The sequence below is a fragment of the Coregonus clupeaformis genome, chromosome 12, assembly GCF_020615455.1.
Source record: "Coregonus clupeaformis isolate EN_2021a chromosome 12, ASM2061545v1, whole genome shotgun sequence".
NCBI lineage: Eukaryota > Metazoa > Chordata > Actinopteri > Salmoniformes > Salmonidae > Coregonus > Coregonus clupeaformis.
The window spans coordinates 55,805,681-55,829,239 of record NC_059203.1 but is presented as its reverse complement, the minus strand read 5'-3'; the positions used below and the strand labels follow the sequence as shown (position 1 = coordinate 55,829,239).

General features: G+C 41.5%; 1 protein-coding gene across 2 annotated transcripts; it reads left to right on the top strand.

Moving 5' to 3' along the window:
- Positions 1–3,787: 3,787 nt before the first annotated feature.
- LOC123492063 (oxidative stress-responsive serine-rich protein 1-like) lies at positions 3,788–21,281 on the top strand. 2 transcript variants are annotated; one of them, XM_045223975.1, is made up of 4 exons: positions 3,788–3,903; positions 7,999–8,108; positions 8,286–8,396; positions 20,156–21,281. In XM_045223975.1, the coding sequence occupies exons 1-4, from the start codon at positions 3,871–3,873 to the stop codon at positions 20,898–20,900; spliced, it is 999 nt and encodes a 332-aa protein (XP_045079910.1). In that variant the 5' UTR covers positions 3,788–3,870; the 3' UTR covers positions 20,901–21,281. The 2 variants fall into 2 exon arrangements, with proteins under 2 accessions (XP_045079910.1, XP_045079911.1); XM_045223976.1 differs by having other exon boundaries at positions 3,819–4,210.
- The last annotated feature ends 2,278 nt before the right edge of the window (positions 21,282–23,559 follow it).

Genomic DNA, 23,559 nt, shown 5'->3' with positions numbered 1-23,559 from the left:
ATACTGAACTCTATCTGAGAAGTAGTTGGTGAACCAGGCGAGGCAGTCATTTGAGAAACCAAGGCTATTTAGTCTGCCAATAAGAATGCGGTGGTTGACAGAGTCGAAAGCCTTGGCCAGGTCGATGAAGACGGCTGCACAGTACTGTCTATTATCAATCGCGGTTATAATATCGTTTAGGACCTTGAGCGTGGCTGAAGTGCACCCATGACCAGCTCGGAAACCGGATTGCATGGCGGAGAAGGTACGGTGGTATTCGAAATGGTCGGTGATCTGTTTGTTAACTTGGCTTTCAAATACTTTCGAAAGGCAGGGCAGGATGGATATAGGTCTGTAGCAGTTTGGATCTAGAGTGTCACCCCCTTTGAAGAGGGGGATGACTGCGGCAGATTTCCAATCTCTGGGGATCTCAGACGTTATGAAAGAGAGGTTGAACAGACTAGTAATAGGGGTTGCGACAATTTTGGCGGCTAGTTTTAGAAAGAAAGGGTCCAGATTGTCTAGCCCAGCTGATTTGTAGGGGTCCAGATTTTGCAGCTCTTTCAGAACATCAGCTGTCTGAATTTGTGTGAAGGAGAAGCGGGGGGGGCATGGGCAAGTTGCAGCGGAGGGTGCAGAGTTGGTGGCCGGGGTAGTGGTAGCCAGATGGAAAGCATGGCCAGCCGTAGCAAAATGCTTGTTGAAATTCTCGATTATTGTAGATTTATCGGTGGTGATAGTGTTTCCTAGCCCCGGTGCAGTGGGCAACTGGGAGGAAGTGCTCTTATTCTCCATGGACTTTACAGTGTCCCAAAACTTTTTGGAGTTAATGCTACAGGATGCACATTTCTGTTTGAAAAAGTTAGCCTTTGCTTTCCTGACTGCTTGTGTATATTGGTTCCTAACTTCCCTGAAAAGTTGCATATTGCGGGGGCTATTTGATGCTAATGCAGTACGCCACAGGATGTTTTTGTGCTGGTCAAGGGCAGTCAAGTCTGAGGAGAACCAGGGGCTATATCGGTTCTTAGTTCTGTATTTTTTGAATGGGGCATGTTTATTTAAGATTGAAAGGAAATTACTTTTAAGGAACAACCAGGCATCCTCTACTGACGGAATGGATACCTGGGCCAGGTCAATTAGGAAGGCCTGCTCGCTAAAGTGTTTTAGGGAGCGTTTGACAGTGATGAGGGGTGGTCGTTTGACCGCGGACCCGTTACGGACGCAGGCAATAAGGCAGTGATCGCTGACATCCTGGTTGAAGACAGCTGAGGTGTATTTAGAGGGTATGTTAGTCAGGATGATATCTATGAGGGTACCCATGTTTACGGATTTAGGGTTGTACCTGGTAGGTTCGTTGATAATTTGCGTGAGATTGAGGGCATCTAGTTTGGATTGTAGGATGGCTGGGGTATTAAGCATATCCCAATTTAGGTCACCAAGCAGTACGAACTCTGAGGATAAATGGGGGGCAATCAATTCACATATGGTGTCCAGGGCACAGCTGGGGGCTGAGGGGGGTCTGTAGCAAGCGGCAACAGTGAGAGTCTTATTTCTGGAAAGGTGGATTTTTAGAAGTAGAAGCTCAAACTGTTTGGGCACAGACCTGGATAGTATGATAGAGCTCTGCAGGCTATCTCTACAGTAGATTGCAACTCCACCCCCTTTGGCAGTTCTATCTAGACGGAAAATGTTATAGTTGGGGATGGAAATTTCAGAATTTTTGGTGGCCTTCCTAAGCCAGGTTTCAGACACTGCTAGAACATCAGGGTTGGCGGAGTGTGCTAACGCAGTGAATAACTCAAACTTAGGAAGTAGACTTCTGATATTTACGTGCAAGAAACCAAGACTTTTGCGATTACAGAAGTCAGCAAATGATAGCGCCTGGGGAGTAGGAGTGATACTGAGGGCTGCAGGGCCTGGGTTAGCCTCTACATCACCAGAGGAACAGAGGAGGACTAGAATAAGGATACGGCTAAAGGCTTTAAGAACTGGTCTTCTAGTGCGTTGGGTACATAGAATAAAGGGGGGCAGATTTCCGGGTGTTGTAGAAAAGATTCAGGGCATTATGTACAGACAAGGATATGGAAGGATATGAGTAAAGTGGAGGTAAACCTAAGCGTTGGGTAACAATGAAAGAGATAGCATCACTGGAGGCACCAATTGAGTCGGTCTCCGCGTGTATGGGGGGTGGGACAAAGGAGCTATCTAAGGCAGGTTTAGCTGGGCTGGGGGATCTACAGTGAAATAGTACAATTAGAAATAACCAAAACAACAATAAGCTAACCATGTTTGGGCTGAGGCTAAACATAAACAGGATGTAGTACCGTAAAAAGGAACAGTCCAGCAGACATCAGCTGTATAGCTGAGTTATCATAAGGTCCGGTGAACAGCAATAGGATAGTTCGGAGGCTGCTAAAGCACTAGCGAGTAAGAGGCCACGGTTAGCGTGTGCTAGCGGGCCGGGGCTAGCAGATGGAATCTTCGTGGTCGACGTCGTAACCACATCAGAAGATTTCGTCGGCAGACCAGTCGTGTAGGATCGGCGGGGCTCCGTGTCAACACTAGGTGGTCCCGTCCGGTTGACAGAGAGGTAGATAGCCGGGAGATGGGCCTAGCTCAGGATGATTAGCCAGACCACAGCGTCCATTTTGTTGCAGCTAGCTGGTAGCGATGAATCCGGAGTTAAAGGTCCAGTGATTCAGTGATTCCGGCAGAAAAACTGATATGTTCTGGGTCGATAACGCGCTGTGCAGACTGGCCGAATAATAGTCCAGACTAGAGCTGGCTGGTGAGTGGTGCAGGCCACGGACAATGGTGAAAAACCGCTAACGGTAGCTGATAGCAAGTAGCTAGTTAGCTGGCTACTCCCGCCCGGTAGACCTAGAGGTAGATATGAGCCTGGATCTAGGCTAGCTCGAGGCTAACTGGTGCTTGCATCGGGGGCAGTGGTGATTAGCCAGACAGCAACATCCATTCGGTTGCGGCTAGCTAGTTGCGATCCGGTGATTAATGTCCAGTGATTAAATTAATCCCGCAGAAAAAAAATCCAATGTTCTGGGTGAAATACCGCTAACTGTGGCTAATAGCAAGTAGCTAGTTAGCTGGCTAGCTAGTTTCAACTGGAGATTCTAGATAAAAGGTAAGTCAATAATAGAATCCGTTCCACATTGAGTGAGGCGGGTTGCAGGAAAGTATATTTTGTAGAAGGATGAAAAGTCTGATAGGGAAATATGTATGAAAAATACAAAAAAAAACAGGGTATTTACAGGCTATTTACAGACACACGACGAAAACAGAACTGCACTACTACGCCATCTAGGATACCTTTTTTTATAACAAGTAATATCTAACAATTTCATAACAATACACACAATACACACAAATCTAAAATAAAGGAATGGAATTAATAATATATAAATATTTGCACAAGCAATGTCGGAGTGGCATAGACTAAAATACAGTAGAATAGAATAGAATAGAATACAGTATATGAATATGAGATGAGTAATGCAAAATCTGTAACTTGACTAACTTTCTATTAACATATCTATACTTTTACTCAAGGATGACGATTGGGTAGTTTTTCCACCACTGCAAATCACTGCCCTTTAAAAATGTTCAAGAACGTACATCAACGTTTTGGGGAAACGTGTTGTTCAGTACAAAACGTTCCGCAATGTAGCAAACGTTCAAGCGAACTGAAGGCACCCCAGTTTCAAGACAACTGGGAAGTCGGGGAAAACTAGGTGAAATCATGACGTCAGTGATCTTCAGGTCGGAAAGGCGGAGCTCTAGAAAATGCAAAGCGCCGTTACGTTGGTGTGTGTGTACTACGTCAAGGCAGAGTGCGTTGTTGCAGAGTCACTGCGAAGTGGTTCGTGTGTAAACAAGATGTTGGAGAAAGAAAAGTCTGGAACTAGCCAAGTAGATACTGATTTTGAAAATAATAATAGATTAGAATGCAACTTAATTTCTGTTGATTGTAGTGTGATGCTTGTGGAAAGCTAAACCTAATCGAAAAATACAATAGATCGCGTCTGTCGCGAAGACAATCGATGAGGAGACATTGCTAACCGAGTTAGCTAGCTACTGTAGCTTTTGCCTGTTTTGCTAGCCACCTCACTGTTGCTTAATAGCTTGCTGCATTCGAGGCCCGTTTGTCGCAGTGCCTGATAGCCCCTACATGTCCAGGCCATCCTCATTCTGGACTGTGGGCAGGAGATCCTGAGTTGTGAGTACCCTAATTCTCACACGATGTCAAACTTCGATAATGCCTGGCTAACTAGCTAAAATCAACGTTGATTATTATGGAACTGATACTCAACTTTATCCACAGCGTAGGCTAGCTAGGAGGGATTTCATGGAGGCTCAGATCTTTCACATTAAACAAAAGCATTGATTTCAAAGCTTAATAAACCGTACAACTCTATGCACTAGTACTACTTTGAACAATTTACACAGAACATTTCAGAAAAACAAATTTACTGGAAGAACTGTGCAGATGCAGAGTTTGGTAGCTAGCAAACGTTAGAAGGATCTTCATGGTCAAATCTTCCTTCGTTTTTTGTTTTATTTTATTTCACCTTTATTTAACCAGTTGAGAACAAGTTCTCATTTACAACTGCGACCTGGCCAAGATAAAGCAAAGCAGTGCGATAAAAACAACAACACAGAGGAACATTTACATTTTAGTCATTTAGCAGACGCACTTATCCAGAGCGACTTACAGGAGCAATTAGGGTTAAGTGCCTTGCTCAAGGGCACAGCGACAGATTTTTCACCTAGTCGGCTCGGGGATTAGAACCAGCGACCTCTCGGTAAATGGCACAACGCTCTTAACCACTAAGCTACCTGCCGCCCCACACATGGGATAAACAAAACATACAGTCAATAACACAATAGAAAATCTATATACAGTGTGTGCAAATGTAGTAAGTTATGGAGGTAAGGCAATAAATAGGCCATAGTGCAAAATAATTACAATTTAGTATTAACACTGGAGTGATAGATGTGCAGAAGATGATGTGCAAATTGAGATACTGGGGTGCAAATGAGCAAAAATAAATAACAATATGGGGATGAGGTAGTTGGGTGGGCTAATTACAGAATGGGCTGTGTACAGGTGTAGTGATCGGTAAGCTGCTCTGACAACTGATGCTTAAAGTTAGTGAGAGAGCGTACAGGTCACAATGGTGGGTAGTATATGGGGCTTTGGTGACAAAACGGTTGGCAATGTGATAGACTACATCCAATTTTCTGAGTAGAGTATTGGAGGCTATTTTGTAAATGACATCGCCAAAGTCAAGGATCGGTTTCCCCAAAACTCTGTTAAATATCTGCACCGAATTAAGATTAAAAGATGTCTGCAGAAAGAATGGGGTGTCAGCTATGACATGACACCTTGAGTTTGGAAAAATCTATTTCAGGTATTGAACTAGGCAAAATGAGTGAGTGAAGTGGATATACACCTGGTAACGGAATTACATAATCGGTCCCTGATCTGTACTACACAGAAATGCATAATTATGGATATGAATGTCATTATCTTCATGGTGATGTATCCTGAATACGTACACAAAGGTAGAAATATGCAATATCCTCCTTTGCATATATGGGTATTATTCTACACACTGACTGTTATTCTAATCAGCTCTGCACCCAAACAAGACCAAATTTGGTTGGACCGCACCAAATCTGAACCAATCATAGACATCTGTTTCACAAGTTTGGACAGTACAGCAACAGAACAATGAGCCAGATAATTCACAGATGTATAAGTGTAAAGCATCCGGTTGGCGTTTCCAAATATGGTGATGAGAGGAAGCCCAGTGGCCGGCAGTGGGAGATGGCTTTTGGCCGAAATTCTGCTAATCTTCTAATCGATGGAACATTTGATCTCAATACAGTTTGCTGTTCCCAAAACTAAAATATATTATGAACAGAGTGGACTAAGTTTTGTAGATTTTACCCTTTGCCAAAGTAAAAAAAAAAAAAAAAAAAAGAAGCTGTTTAGGAGTGCAAGGGGTGAATTTAGTTATTGGAAAAGGGTGCAATTGGGGCGTTCCTGCATCTGCAGGAACCCCTCTTTATACTTCTATTGGTAAATATTTAAGCTAGGACAGACGGGGGCGCTCTAGTACAGTAGGTGACGTTAATGCACAATAACGTTGGATGCCAGCCGCCAATAAACCCCACAGAAGAAGGGGCAGGGGCGACAACAGTAGCTAGCTAGCTAGCCGTACACCGCTAGACGGTGTCCTTTGTCCCTGCCTGTCGGGCACTGTTTTCCCACAGTTCTGTTAACGACGGCTAGGGCAGGTGTTCGGCAGGCGGGAGCGAAGGACACTGTGTGCTAGCTTAATCAGCTAGTCCGGTGCACATCAGGTGGGAGGCGGGGGCGACACCACAGATAGAACAATGAAACATTTGATCTCAAAACAGTTTCTGTTCCCAAAACTAAAATATGTTACGAACAGAGTGGACTAAGTTTTGTACCCTTTGCCAAAGTTTTTTAAAATTGCGTTGTTTAGAAGGAGTGCAAAGGCAAATTGAGTTATTGCACACGCACACTTCAGAGTAGACAGTCCCTAGCGGAAATATGCAAATGCAGCTAGAACGCGCCAATAGGATCTCGCGCTTGGCTCTGCCCCCCCTTGCTTGTTCTGCCCACTATGACTCATTTGTTCCCATTTTAAACGACGGGCTGTGATCTATCTCGGTTTAGTTATAAAAATCTTTGGTTCAGCACAGTAGAGTACAGCACATCACAGTAGAGTACAGTACAATACAGTTATACTGTACTCTACTCTAGTGTGCTGTACTGTATTGAACTGTACTGAACTATACTGTACTTTTCTTGACTTTACTGTACTGTGCTCTACTTTGCTTCACTGTACGTTAGCATCTAAGATGGCAAGCTAACATTACTAACATTACCACCCGCCAATGAATAATGGTGTATGTTGCTCATATTGAAATTGAGTGAGCACAGAATGCATCCCTACATGTCCTACAAATAGAATACCAAACAGAGTTCAGAGCGTAATATGTCATATCAGAATGAGTGCTTCATCCAATATCACGTGTGACAGCTGTGAATAGCCAGCCGCATCTCCTAACCAGCCATTAGCCTACTCAGCTGCTTCTCTTTTGTCTGTTCTTTCTGTGCATCTCCATCCATTTTAAAATGTTTTAAAACAGAGCACTGTGACAGTCATGATTGCGCCTTTATGTCACGGAAAACCACACGTTTCTAGCCCAAATCTGTTTCTACCGCGAATTGGCGCACATGTTATATCATTTATAAATTAAAATAACAGTTTTTAACTACTCGTGGGCTGAGTTGTTGGTTTGATAACAAACAACCTTGTTTAGTCATGTTACCTGGCTAGCTAGCTAGCTAGCTAGCTAACAACATGGTAACTTGGCTATGCACACATTTGGATGGCACATGGGATAGATAGCCTACTCAAAGAGATGCTTCAAAGGTAGGAAGCATATGGCAATGTAATTCTAAGCTAAATCTGAATCAAAAATCAATCAATTTTTCTGGTTTTCCTTCAATTCTGTTTGATGCCTAACTTTTGGGAGCAGTGTGTGTGAGAAAGAGAGTGGTGTGTGTGTGTGAGCGAGAAAAGGGGTGTGAATTGAGTAGAGGTGTGAATATCAGGGACAGGTTTTTGCGCAGCACGTACGTGCAGAACGTATACAGGGTTCGATACTGCGACCAAAACAGTGGCATTTGCGACTATTTGACTTGACAGCGCGACACACATTTTTAATTGGCCAGTGAAAATAAATCCCACGTCGGAAGGTATATCTGTAGTCGGTAGACATCACCGAGCAGTGCAAAAGAAAGTATTAAAGCCAGTTGTTAGATGCTATGGTGTGGGAGCATGACAACCGTAGCCAGCATGTCTACCCCTATAACCAACCTTGTACTCAGCAAGCTAGTCAGTCACTCACATCTTGAGTCAGCAGTGATACCTCGCTTGCTAATGAAGTGTTCTTCTTTTATAGCTGGGTGGCTGGTCACTACAACCTCCTCCCACTATGGAGGCAGGAGGAAAAGACTGTGAGGACGAGACCCTACAAACTGCCTTTAAAAAGCTCCGGGTAGATGCTGAAAGGTTCGTAGTACTGTTAATAGCTATTACGTTTTCAATTCTTTCACATTTTAGGTCCTTACTGGTTGATCTAGGGTCAGTTTCTAGAACGAATGTAATATTTCTTGACATTTTGAAGTCTCACTTAAGTTCTTCTGCTGTTCAGTATATTGTGGTCTGAGTTTTTGTTGGTTTCTCTAGCTTGCCTGCCACGCTGCACGTCTGTGAGACCATCACTCCAAGAGTGGTTAGCCGAGCCTTCCCAGAGGGTGCCAAGCCCAAACTAAGCTGCCCTAAGGAGAACTGGCATGGGTAAGGAACTCTCACAATCATTGTCCACTGTTTTGTTATCTCATGAGTATCTTCTTGCTATGCTTCTCTATTGTCTGTTCCTTTTTATTATTTAAATTAAGTAGTATAACTTGTTAGAACCCCTAGGGCCAAATTCAGTCTTATAAATTCTATAGTATTTGTAAAATGTACACATTTTGTAATACAATGTAACACATTGTGTCTGTGTTTTTAAAATGAGGGCAAAAAAGACAGTATAAAATAAATTATACAAATACTGAGCTATATTGTATGCAATCTTTTCTTTATTATTATTTTATACTAATACACTTGCTCAGAGAAAGAGATTTTGTTTAAGAAGTAATACAAAAAAGATCCAGCACCATATTTTACAGTAGGTATGGGGTTATTTTCTGCTTCTGAATTCTTATTATTTCAATGCTAAACCCACCACTGGTGTGCGTGGCCAAAGTGCTTTATTTTCATGTCATCTGACCATAGCAACAGTTCCAATCCAAGTGCCAATGCCGTTTAGCAAACTCCAGGCGTTTACAATTGTTGGATGACATGAAAATAGAGCTTTTTGGCCACGCAGTGGTGGGTTTAGCATTGAAATAATAAGGATTCATAAGCAGAAAAGAACCCCATACCTACTATAAAATATGGTGCTGGATCTTTGATATTACGGGGCAATTTTGCTTCCACTGGTCCTGGAGCTCTTGTTAAGGTCAACGGCGTCATGGACTTTACCCAGTACCAGGACATTTTAACCAAAAACCTGGTTGCGTCTACCAGGAGGCTGAAACTTGGTCGCAAGTGGATCTTCCAGCAAGACAATAACCCCAAGCACACGTCGAAATCCACAAAGAAATGGTTAATTGACCATCAACATTTTGCAATGGCCATCTCAGTCTCCGGACTTGAACCCCATTGAAAACCCGTGGTTTAAATTGAAAAGGGCAGTCCATAAGCACAGACGAAGGATATCAAGTATCTGGAAAGTTTCTGTATGATGGAATGGTCTAAGATCCCTCCCAATGTGTTCTCCAATAAAACGTTTTAGAAAAAGGCTCAGTGCTGTTATCCTTGCAAGGTGAGGTATAGAAAACAGGGGTGCCAATAATTTTGACCCCTATCTTTTTGAGAGAGAAAAAGTATTAATTGTTAAACAAAATCTCCATCTGAGCAATTTTATTGGTATAAAATAATATAATGTTCTATTTTCTTTCATATAATATAGCTCAGAATTTATATTTATTGTATACAATCTTTTTTTTTTTTACTTGTCTTTATCAAGGTGTGCCAATAACTTTGGACCTGACTGTATATACACTGAGTGTACAAAACATTAGGAACACCTTCCTAATATTGATTTGCACCCCCTTTTGCCCTCAGAACAGCCTCAATTCGTTGGGGCATGCACTCTACAAGATGTCATGCTTCCCACAGTTGTGTCAAGTTGGCTGGATGTCCTTTGGGTGGTGGACCATTCTTGATACACACGGGAAACTGTTGAGTGTGAAAAACCCAGCAGCTTTGCCATTCTTGACCCAAACTGGTGCTACCATACCCCATTCAAAGCCACTTCCATCTTTCTTCTTGCCCATTCACTCTCTGAATGGCACACATACACGATTCATGTCTCAGTTGTCTCAAGGCCTAAATATAGATCTTTAACCTGTCTCGTCCCCTTCATCTACACTGATTTGAAGTGGATTTAACAAGTGACATCAATAGGGGATCATAGCTTTCACCTGGTCAGTCTGTCGTGGAAAGAGCGGGTGTTCCTTTTGTTTTGTACACTCAGTGTATTCAGGTTTTCTGTTAAGAAAATTTGGCGGCGGACAACGTTACCGGTAAGATTTGAATTTACCGCCCATTTGAGAAATTTTCCGAACATCCATATGCATTGGGTGCGTAACGCATCCACCCACGGTGCTCAAAATCACATTTAGATTCTTGTTATTCATCTTAACAGAATAGACATTTGCCTGTAAAGTTGTAATAAAATAAAGTAGAATGATGTTCTTATACCAACATGACAGGTTTTATTGAAAAGCAAAACAATGCCCGTTCCGTCTTCATCCCTGCTATAAATCATAAATTAATATCATAAAGGAAAAACATTTAACCTAGAAGAACAAGTCGCCTACACAGTAATAAAACAACTTCAAAATATATTTGTATAATATAATTTGTGAACGACCTGTCCTATAGGTTATTTGTATGAAAATGTATTCATGAAGTGGCGCAGTGGTCTAAGGCACTGCATCGCAGTGCTAGCTGTGCCACTAGAGATCCTGCTTCGAGTCCAGGCTCTGTCGCAGCCGACCGCGACCGGGAGACCCATGGGCGGCGCACAATTGGTCCAGCGTCGTCCAAGGTAGGGGAGGGTTTGGCCGGCAGGGATGTGGGTTCGTTTCCCACGGGGGGCCAGTATGAAAAAAACAAACATGCATGTATGCATTCACTAACTGTAAGTCGCTCTGGATAAGAGCGTCTGCTAAATGACTAAAATGTAAATAACAAAACACAGCTGTTTTCAAAAACAATCTAGGCATGAACATTTTAATTAGGCCTAATAATTAACAAAACATGGCTGTCTGCGAACACCTGGGCCGGCCGGTCATGGCTAGAAGGGATCCAGCTTTTTTCAAATTAACGTCAGATTTGCCATTTCGAAGCAGGTTAGGAGAACTTACGCAGCAGGTTAGGAGAATTAGGTTAAGGTTAGGAAAAGGGTTAGCTAAAATGCAAAAACAATCCAGCTTTTGACGTTAGTTTGACAAAAGCTGGGATCCCTTCTAGCCATGACTGGGCCAGCCGTCCCACTCTCCATTGCGTCTACGATTCAGCACCACAGCAGTGGAAAGAGGACACTAGGCGGCCACTAAATGAATAAATTATAAACTGATGTTGTGCAATCAAATTCAATATGTAAATAAATGAAATTCGTTAAGGCTGGTTCATTGAGAGAGCTTATTTTACAATGCTCCTGAAATCACTTGTTTGCAAAGATCAAATTCTGTCTCACTCTTTATACAGTTTTACTGGATGATGTTAAATCGTATGATTACTGTATGTTTGAACTATCGTGGGGTTGTGACTCGTCATGTGTGATATACAGTATGTGGCTTGTAGTCTACCACAGTATGAATCATAATACCCATAAAACCTAGCGGTCGAAAACGGAAATGGTTCCAATTGTTTTTCCACCATTCATTTTATCCATTGTGGATTTTAGAAACACTTCGAATAAGGGCTGTGTTTCATGTAGACTTACCCTGGCGTGAAGTTTTGATAACTGTGGAAGTCTCTCCTGGACAAGGTGACTTTTATCAATATATTCGCCTGTATTTAATGTGGCTATCATAGAGAACTACAAATGCGTGTCTCAAGCTTCAAGTCACTCACCAGGGCCATGATGATCTGGACGAGACTGCCAAATCGAGGCAAAGGTAAGAATCTCTGGATTAACTATCTAATGTTAGCTAAAAATGCCAGTTATCTAGCTAGCTAGCTCATGGTTAGCTAGTTAGCAACATTAGCCTGGCTAAGTGGCTACATTAGCTGTCTATTTGTCAAGAAATTTAAATGCATGAGAAATTCAGAAAAAGGAGTTTAGGTTTCTTTGGCTTTTATAAACCAACAGTCTAGGTTGCTAGTTAACTAGCTAGCAAACTTAGATGGTGAAGCTAGGGCTAGGTGTTCTTGATCATGTTTGTTTGTGTCTGTGGGTAGCCTACGTCAAGTACTACTTAACTTGTAGCTACCCTAGCTAGCTATATTATTTTAGTATGGCTTTTTGAGAGGTTTCAGAGATGGACTGATTAGCATCGTCTCTTAAGTCAACAGTGTGCTTACTTTAATGCGGGAAAACATTTATATGTGTGCTGTATTGATATAACACGTGGTCAAGTTGAACTTGAACTTGTTGGAAATGCTGTGATCACTCATCGTCTTTAATGTTGTGATCCACAGACACACGATGACCACGATTTGAATGCTGCAACTGAGACGTAATGATGTCGAGGGACACGCTGAGACCCCGAGTATGACTGGACATGGGCCGGATATTTGTGCCAACTGCCAAAAAGGGGTGCAGAAGCACACCAGCACCCCATTTAATGTTTATTCCATGGCCAATCAGCTCTCTAGCTACCCCTTATTCCACACTGTCTTTTATGCCCAATGGTCCCTCAACTGCAGACACTTTTGAACTCTCCATCTTATCTCTATAAACCCAGCCTACCTTCACCCATTTCCCCTATGCTGCTTCCTTCACTTGTTCTTCTTGATTTGATAACGTCTAGACTCGGTAACATGTTTAAAAGTGTTGTGGTGTATTGTTTTTGCTACCTTTTTTTCACCTGTGTAATTCTGTCCTCCTGCTTATTCTGGGGTTAATCGGTAAATGTGCTGCTCACAATTGACAGCAGCAACATTGACAAGAAGCGTTTTGATATACAGTTGAAGTCTTAAGGACTTTGTTGTCCTTAAGCCATTTCGCCACAACTTTGGAAGTATGCTTGAGGTCATTGTCCATTTGGAAGACCCATTTGCGACCAAGCTTTAATTTCCTGACTGATATCTTGAGATGTTGCTTCAATATATCCACACAATTTTCCTTCCTCATGATGCCATCTATTTTGTGAAGTGCACCTGTCCCTTCCGCAGCAAAGCACCCCCACAGCATGATGCTGCCACCCCCGTGCTTCACGGTTGGGATGGTGTTCTTCGGCTTGCAAGCTGCCCCCCTTTTCCTCCAAACATAACGATGGTCATAATGGCCAAACAGTTCTATTTTTGTTTCATCAGACCAGAGGACAGTTATCCAAAAAGTACGATCATGTGCAGTTGCAAACTGTAGTCTGGCTTTTTTATGGCGGTTTTGGAGCAGTGGCTTCTTCCTTGCTGAGCGGCCTTTCAGGTTATGTTGTTATAGGACTCGTTTTACTGTGGATATAGATATTTTTGTACCTGTTTCCTCCAGCATCTTCACAAGGTCCTTTGCTGTTGTTCTGGGATTGATTTGCACTTTTCGCACCAAATACGTTCATCTCTAGGAGACAGAACGCGTCGCTTCCTGAGCGGTATGACGGCTGCGTGGTCCCATGGTGTTTATACTTGCGTACTATTGTTTGTACAGATGAACGTGGTACCTTCAGGCGTTTTGAAATTGCTACAAAAAAATGTCGGAGTTTTGGCTGATTTCTTTTGATTTTCCCATGATGTCAAGCATAGAGGCTTTGAGTTTGAAGGTAGGCCTTGAAATATATCAACAGATACACCTCCAATTGGCTCAGATGATGTCAATTAGCCTATCAGAAGCTTCTAAAGCCATGAAAGTGTTTTCTGGATTTTTCCAAGCAGTTTAAAGGCACAGTCAACTTAGTGTATGTAAACTTCTGACTCACTGGAATTGTGATAGAGTGAAATAATCTGTCTGTAAACAATTGTTGGAAAAATTACTTTGTGTCATGCACAAAGTAGATGTCCTAACCAACTTGCCAAAACTATAGTTTGTTAACAAGACATTTGTGGAGTGGTTGAAAAACTAGTTTTAATGACTCCAACCTAAGTGTATGTAAACCTGTAGCTGCTTCCTTGTTTTTGAGTCTTAAGTGGGTTTACTTTTACATTTTAGTCATTTAGCAGACGCTCTTACCCAGAGCGACTTACAGTTAGTGAGTGCATACATTTACATACTTTTTTTGTTGTTGCTGGAGTTGGCCTAGTATTTTATATAAAACCTACCTTACGCATCCAGCTCGCCCACCAAAAATCACAATATGCTGCTTTACATTTTGTATTATTTCTGCTGGTCTAATTCCTAAAATGGAAAACTAGAAGAATCTGTGCGCTCTCGGATAGTAATAATAGTTCATATGGTGCTCTTCGATGTCCCAGGTTTGTGGCATTGATGAATAAGTAACTTAATGTTGACTTAAATTCATATTTGTATATGTTATGTATAAAAGGCATATGTATGCATTGATTTCTTTAAAACAATGTGATTGTTGGAGTTTGATGTGATTGATGGGTGACACTAGGTGCATTCTTGTCAAATTAATATGCATATTCATTCATGATTATGGATACATTCTGCAATGAGTTAATTGGGCTTTGAATCTGCAACAAAACATGTCAACAATTTAGATCTGAACTGCTTTAATACAGCAGTGCATTCTGACACCATGAATTGAAATAGATTTGACCTTATTCACATAGTTGGCAGAAATTATAATGGATTAAATAAAGACCTCAGTCTGGACATTTTCACTTAGGGGTGTACTCACTTTTGTTGCCAGTGGTTTAGACATTAATGGCTGTGTGAGTTATTTTGAGGGGACAGCAAATTTACACTGTTATACAAGCTGTACACTCACTACTTTTGTCATTTCTTCAGTGTTGTCACATGAAAAGATATTCTCAAATATTTACAAAAATGTGAGGGGTGTACTCAATTTTGTGAGATACTGTATGCTCGGACACGCCTACCTGTGATATATTTCCCCCTCTTTTCCCATGACGATTTAAACCCCCCTGGCAAAGAAAAGTAGGTCTCATACATTGTAACATATTCAAGAATACAAATAGAAAATGTCATGACTCTGTGCATATTTAGTGATATAAAGACAGCCATATTTCTACATGTGACCAAATGTACAGTTTAAGCTCTTAAATTATTAACTCGCGACGACCAGCTCCTCACTCGTCACCTCAAATCTCTCTCCGTTTAGGTCATGGATGCTAGCGTTTGTTGATTTAGTTGCAATGACACCCATACCTACGAAAGCCAATGAGGATCAAATGAAGAAATTCGTTTTATAATATAATATAATATGCCATTTAGCAGACGCTTTTATCCAAAGCGACTTACAGTCATGCGGGCATACATTTTTGTGTATGGGTGGTCCCGGGGATCGAACCCACTACCCTGGCGTTACAAGCGCCGTGCTCTACCAGCTGAGCTACAGCTCAGCTGGTAGACGGAGATCCTTAGCGGAATCAGAAAATTAGTTTATCAGCTGACGGATTTGGAATCATATGCAGACATTGTGATGTGATTCAAGATCAATAAATGTTGTTCACACATTAAACCATTACTTTGATGTGTTACAAATGATTTCCATTTGATTTGATTGATTCCCTCTTGTTTAAATGCCATTCATGGGGCAGTAGACATTTTACCTTTAAAAATGACCAGAAGATGACAATATTTACCGGATATGAGAAGCTGACACCCTCAGCAGGTCAGTGCAATTCGCCCTTGTAACCAGGAACACGTTTCATTAATAAAACAGAAAGAAAACTAGAGACCGCTGCAAGCGTCCGAGGTTAGATAACCGTTCGCGTGTGTCCAGCAGCCGACCACGCGTCATGTTTTTATACAGTAAGAAAATACCACAACAGAGGAAATTGTCACTTGGCACAGTGTTTTAGGACATCTTCAGCTAAACAATCAGCTATGCAGTGGGCAGTAAAGAGCATACTTTTTTTTTGTTGCCACATTCATTTACTTCGATGTCACAAAATTGCCTCCGAGAATAGCCGACGTTGCACCAGCTAGTAGCTAGCTGCAAAGGTGTCAGCTAGAGATGACGTGTACAAGCCTGCAGGGATTTGTAGTCTTGCATGATGTCTACTTTGATGCTAATTAGCATTTTCTAATCTGAGAGTAAATAGAGCGAAATATATTGATAAAAGTCACCTTGTTCGATAGAGATTTACACGGTTAACAAAACGTAATTCCAGAGTAAGCCTATATGAAACACAGTCCTTATTTGAAGTGTTTTTAAAATCCACAATGGATAAAATGAATGGTGGAAAAACAATTGGAAACATTTTTGTGTTTGACCGCTAGGTTTTATGGGTGTTTATGGGTGTCCACTGTGGGGCTCAATTGATAACAACTCTGTTTCCTTCTATAGGCAGTTGGCTGCCTATTGATTGCAACATTGTAACTCTCCCGATGTGAATAGTTGGCATCGATGTTTCGTTTCCAAGTTCTGCTGAACTGGAAGTCACCAATTGCACATGATACATATCATTACTCTCTCTACTCTAGTGTATCAATCCATTCCAAATCTGGAATGAATTGACACGGGCGGCATATGTTGGTCTTGCCTAGGCCGGCAGCAGAACTGCTAGGACCGGGCCTGATGAACACAATAAATTGCCTCTAATTTACTTGCGTTTGCGGTGGACCTTGGCCTGCTCAAAGTGAGCCGCTGCTGTTGGGAAGTCAAAACTTTCACACTCTTTAGAGCAGCTTGCGATGCTCATCAGCCTCGTTACTTTGTCCTCAAGAAGGTGCGATCTTGAGGCCGTCTTTACTCTGTTTTGTAGAAAGAATCCCCTCTCGGCGGGCACACTGGAAATGAACACAATCTTTGCCAATTTTGCCCAGTTGGGGTACACTTAGCTAAAGTTCCTTAAGAGGACCTCGCGTAAAAATAGAAACACCTGTTAATTGAAATGCATTCCAGGTGAGTACCTCATTAAGCTGGTTGAGAGAATGCCAAGAGTTTGCAAAGCTGTCATCAAGTTAAAGGGTGACTACTTTGAAGAATCTCAAATCTAAAATACATTTTGATTTGTTTAACACTTTTTTGGTTACTACATGATTCCATATGTGTTATTTCATAGTTTTGATGTCTTCAATATTATTCTACCATGTAGAAAATAGTAAAAATAAAGACAAAACATAAACTGTTCAGAGGAGACTGTGTGAATCAGGCCTTCATGGTCGAATTGCTGCAAAGAAACCACTACTGAAGGACACCAATAAGAAGAAGAGACTTGCTTGGGCCAAGAAACACGAAAAATTGACATTAGACTGGTGGAAATCTGTCCTTTGGTCTGATGAGTCCAAGTTTGAGATTTTTGGTTCCAACTGCCATGTCTTTGTGAGGCGCAGAGTAGGTGAACGGATGATATCCGCATGTGTGGTTCCCACCGTGAAGCATGGAGGAGAAGGTGTGATGGTGTGTGGGTGCTTTGCTGGTGACACTGTCAGTGATTTATTTAGAATTCAAGGCACACTTAATCAGCATGGCTACCACAGCATTCTGTAGTGATATGCCATCCAATCTGGTTTTGCGCTTAGTGAGGCTATCATTTGTTTTTCAACAGGACAATGACCCAAAACACACCTCCAGGCTGTGTAAGGGCTATTTGACCTGGTCTCCACAATCTCCCGACCTCAACCCAATTGAGATGGTTTGGGATGAGTTGGACGGCAGAGTGAAGGAAAAGCAGCCAACAAGTGCTCAGCATACATGGGAACTCCTTCAAGACTGTTGGAAAAGCATTCCTTAGGAAGCTGGTTGAGAGAATGCCAAGAGTGTGCAAAGCTGTCATCAAGGTGAAGGGTGGCTATTTGAAGAACACCGGTGCACAACTGAGCAAGAGGACAAATACATTAGTGTCTAGTTTGAGAAACAGACGCCTCACAGGTCCTCAACTGGCAGCTTCATTAAATAGTACCCGCAAAACACCAGTCTCAACGTCCACAGTGAAGAGGCGACCTGGGATGCTGACCTTCTAGGCAGAGTTGCAAAGAAAAAGCCATATCTCAGACTGGCCAATAAAAAGAAAAGATTAAGATGGGCAGTTGAGGACCTGTGAGGCGTCCGTTTCTCAAACTAGACACTAATGTATTTGTCCTCTTGCTCAGTTGTGCACAGGGGCCTCCCACTCCTCTTTATATTCTGGTTAGAGCCAGTTTGCGCTGTTCTGTGAAGGAAGTAGTACACAGCGTTGTACGAGATCTTCAGTTTCTTGGCAATTTCTCGTATGGAATAGCCTTCATTTCTCAGAACAAGAATAGACTGACGAGTTTCAGAAGAAAGTTATTTGTGTCTGGCCATTTTGAGGTTTTAATCAAACCCACAATTGCTGATGCTCCAGATACTCAACTAGTCTCGAAAAGGCCCGTTTCATTGCTGCTTCAATCAGCACAACAGTTTTCAGCTGTGCTAACATAATTGCAAAAAGGGTTTTCTAATGATCAGTTAGCCTTTTAAAATGATAAACTTGGATTAGCAAACACAATGTGCCATTGGAACACATGACTGATGGTTGCTGATAATGGGCCTCTGTACGCCTATGTACAGTGGGGAAAAAAAGAATTTAGTCAGCCACCAATTGTGCAAGTTCTCCCACTTAAAAAGATGAGAGAGGCCTGTAATTTTCATCATAGGTACACGTCAACTATGACAGACAAATTGAGAAGGAAAAAAATCCATAAAATCACATTGTAGGATTTTTAATGAATTTATTTGCAAATTATGGTGGAAAATAAGTATTTGGTCAATAACAAAAGTTTCTCAATACTTTGTTATATACCCTTTGTTGGCAATGACACAGGTCAAACGTTTTCTGTAAGTCTTCACAAGGTTTTCACACACTGTTGCTGGTATTTTGGCCCATTCCTCCATGCAGATCTCCTCTAGAACAGTGATGTTTTGGGGCTGTCGCTGGGCAACACGGACTTTCAACTCCCTCCAAAGACATGACCCCTCTGCTAAGGGGACAGGACAACTTCACCGCATCAAAGGGACGATGGACGGGGCCATGTAGTGCAGAGGGGTCATGTTTTGCAGAGGGGTCAAATACTTATTTCCCTCATGAAAATGCAAATCAATTAATAACATGCGTTTTTCTGGATTTCTTTTGTTGTTATTCTGTCTCTCACTATTCAAATAAACCTACCATTAAAATTATAGACTGATCATGTCTTTGTCAGTGGGCAAATGTACAAAATCAGCAGGGGATCAAATACTTTTTTCCCTCACTGTGTGTGTGTGTGTATATATATATATATATATATATATATATATATATTATACCATTAAAGACTCAAAGGTCATCAACAGTCAAAATCATGTTTTTCATGAAAAGTTATGATATTTGGAAGAAACCAGATCAAGCTATCATGACCAAAGTATGAAAAATCACTGTTGCTTCTACATTGATAAAGTTTGATCGTAAAGTTACTGTTCCCCTCCCCATGTCAAACACTTGGATTCACAAGGCGGAATTATTAATATACCAATGGTAACATGATATTCTCTTATCTAATTTATATAAGTACTGCCTTGTAACCAACGTCAGCGAAGCGTGTTTGCAGAGTGGTGAGGTTTATATAGCTAGATAGCTACTCTACTGGTTCCAACATTTTACTGTAGGGTGTCAGCAAATATAATTAAACGTTTACACTATTCATCTCGATACTTATGTTTCCCCTTTTCATTTGTGTCTGGTGTTAACGAGTTACTGGCTAGCTAGGTCTTCAGCCAGCATGGAACAAAAGGAGGAAAGGGTCGTTCTGATGCAGTTGTCATGTCAACACATCCAACAGTGCTGCTGTGAACCGCATCACAAGAGACATGCCAAACAGGAGGTGTATAAAAAAATTTGACATCATTGATGCAATTTCAATGTTTGAGTTGCTTTGTGTATCACAAAATTAGCTTGAGATGATTTTATTGCAACACTGCTCACTGCATCCAAGTTTCAAATAGCTGTCAGTCAAGGCGAGCTCATGAGTATAAGCTCCCCGCCCACTCAGCCTGTCTTTACAAACTTCCTGGTAGTTAGCGAGTTAAAGAGTACTTTGTCTCAAATGTTCAGCATTTCTATCCCCCATAAATATTGGGTGATATTTTTGTCACTCAAAAGGCATTGGAATCAGAATGACTGTTCAGGACCTTTTTTATTTATTTTACCATCATAGTTATGTTTGGTTTTGACATTTTTGTTTTTCTATGTAGTAGTTGTATGAGGAAGACGTCAAGAGGAGCCGTGAGAAGTCAAAGACGCCGGAGATCCAAGTCTCCCATCCTCCACCCTCCAAAGTTCACCTACTGTGGTTCCAAGATGTCGCCCTTGCCTGGCCACCTGAAACACAAGAGCCTGCCAGAGGCCGAGGGTTGCAGCTCCTCCCTGGGGATCCCCGCCAAGAAGGAACTGCTCTCCTCGGGCCACTCCTCCCCTGTGTTTGGCGGTGCTGGCTATGAGCCCCACACCCCTGCTGCCTCTGGGGAAGGCCCCACAGCCAGGCTGGAGGGCAGCCCCAGACGGCCCCTGTCTGAAGACAAGGGTGTCCCAGAGGCAGCTCCCTGCGTAAGGGCTGAAGCCAAAACTGGAGCTGTGCCCTCTGACTTCAGGTCCCTGTCAAAGCTCCACAAGGGCGGGGGCCCGTGCCAGTGTCAGTGCCAATGTCAGTGCCCGGGCTGGCAGGGCGTAGAGGTCTACTCCTTCACGGGCCTCCGTAACATCCTCTCGGAGTGCGAGAGGAACCTGGCGAGCCCCGAGGACACGTCCCAGACCTCCCCGCACCAGAGAACTCAGACCGACGGGTCCACCACATCAGCATCAAGCTCCCCGCGTTCCTGTTCCGAACAGGCCCGGGCCTACGTTGATGACATCACAATAGAGGACCTTTCTGGTTACATGGAGTATTATCTTTATATCCCCAAGAAAATGTCACATATGGCCGAGATGATGTATACTTAAATAAGTAATTGAATAAAAATACAATTTTGGGGGTGTGGCTTAAGGAATGGTTAGGCATGAAGTAATTTAAATATAAGGTTTAACTGTTTATTTATGCAGTTTCTCCATTCTCTTCTGTTCAACTCCAGTACCAGAGCTGAAAGACGCATTTAATTTTTCTTATTACTTTTGAGTTATTTGTTTTCCTTTAATTTTTGATGATTGTCCTTATTTCTGGTTGACAAATGAAGTTGCCAAAGCTCTATTGCAAAAACTGCAGGTGGGATTTGTTGGTATATGCAAAGCAAACGTGTAATGCCAAGTGTGATTGTTTTCCACGGCTAAAGAGGTTCATTGTATGGAGTTTCCATTTCACTCAATAAAACATTTTTGTTGAAAACAGATGTTTGCCTTTGTCACACTTTATTTTTTACCACTATTATACCTTAGTTTATTGTAGGATTCATATGCTGAAGTTTAAAGCATATTGTTTATGCTGCATTAATGGAGTAGTTAGAGCATAGAATTGTGCCCTTTGTGATAGAAGCACCACATTTCACCCAACCAGTATATGTGTATGTTTACATTTAGGTCATTTTTTCTAAGAACTCAATGGAATAGCCAGGAATTTGATCAGACCAGCAATTTGATCAGACGTTTCATTTCAACAGGGTGAGAGAGACAATGTGTTAGTTAATTGGAACTCATTGACTCCAAAATGATGTATGAATTATGTCTTACAAAATTGGACACAAAATGTACTACTAGAGCCTGAGCTGCATTGCAACACATGGGAGGAGTAGTCCAAGGAGAGCGGTTCCTTCTTGGCAGGGACCCCAAGAGAGGAGCTGCAGGCTCTTGTTTCAGGTGGCCAGGCAGGGGCGACATCTTGGAGCCACAGTAAGAATTATGTCTTACAAACACTCCAAACTTTTCATAAATAAAACTTGACATTGACTACTAAAGCCTGAGCTTCAATGCAAATAAATAATGAAGTGGCTTGAAAAAACCTGGCACACTGAAATGCTAGAGCACATTAAGACCCTAAATAAGAAATTGGTTCAATTATGTCTACTGTAAATGACTGAGGAAACTTAAAAGATGCAACTATTTATTCAAATCAATACAGTTAAATGATATTCTATCAGTAATATTGTAGGCAGGAATTTGAAGTTATAAGGATCCCTATTAGTTGACGCCAGCTAATCTTGTTGGGGTCCAACACATACATAAAACACTTACATTTTACATTGAAGACATTACAAACATTAACAAATAGAGAGTTAAAATACCTGACGGGTAACAAACACATTTAACATTTAAACATAAGCATTAGGTGTTTTAGTCTTTAATGAAGGTGAATTAACTTTTTTGTAGGCTGGGATGAGCCTCTGGTGTCCAAGGAGCTACAGGGCCAATTGCAACTATTGAAAGCCACCAGATTATCGCCAGCTAATCTCTCGTTAAACCATCAATACGCGCTCAAATCACCTGCACACTTGATCTAAATTGCAACCAACATCGGTCTGTACAACTCCAATAAAGTATTCCCTTGTTCACCATGGCAAATCTACTGTGGCAATTTACCCGACACGTATGAATGGAAAACTGTTTATGGTGTAGCCAACTCTTATTATTTTATTTGTTTCCAAGTTATGTAATCCATTATATACAAGTGTCTTTAAAAGAAAATCGTCTGATATGGTCATTTCCTATCAAGATTAGGGGTAAAATATCCCTTGAATTCTGTAACTAAATCAAGTAAATCGTGATTGAGTTATACAATCTATATATTTTTTATCAAATGAAAATGTAGTCTATAAAGTTATTTCGAATGGCATATATATTATTTTGCCATTCAAGGTGAAGCGTTTGAATGAAATACAGGCCTACTACTTCTATATTCTTATACTCGAATAAGGATTTTTACATTCATCAGCCTTACAGTTTCCAATGCTCCTGATTGGTCGATATTTCATTGGGGGCGGGAGAAGAGAATCTAGATCGAAAAACAGATAAAGCAACACCTCACAGTACGCCTCTCCCGTTTGACCTAGATCGTTTGTGTGTATGTATTGATATGTAGGTTACGTGTGCCTTTAAAACAACAAATTGATGTAGTTCTGTCCTTGAGCTGTTCTTGTCTATTAATGTTCTCTATTATTTAATGTTTTGTGTGGACCCCAGGAAGAGTAGCTGCTACTTTTGCAACAGCTAATGGGGATCCTAATAAAATACCAAAATTCCAGGTACCAGGTTCTGGTATCACTTGGCACATTAACAACGAATGTATTCATTACGCCGATTCTGTTGCAAAATGTTTATTTGACCAGAAACAAACGGAAGAAACGGGGAGGGACCTACCTGAATTTGGCCAATATACATTTGTTTTAGTTTGGAGTAACGATTACACCCCAGGGGCCTAATTTATAAACCGTGCATACTTACAACATATACCCCAAAATGTGTGTGCGCCAGTTTTATGGAGGACTAAAAGTGCCACAATTAAATAAATAAATACACCATTAAATAATTACTTAAATGTGTCATTAATTAATTCAAATACCGATTCATTTTATGTAAAATACATATATAATAATTTCACTATTTACATTTACATTTCATGGTCCTGCGTTGGAGTGCTTCCTGAATTACTTAAAACTGTCAAACTGACCCATCA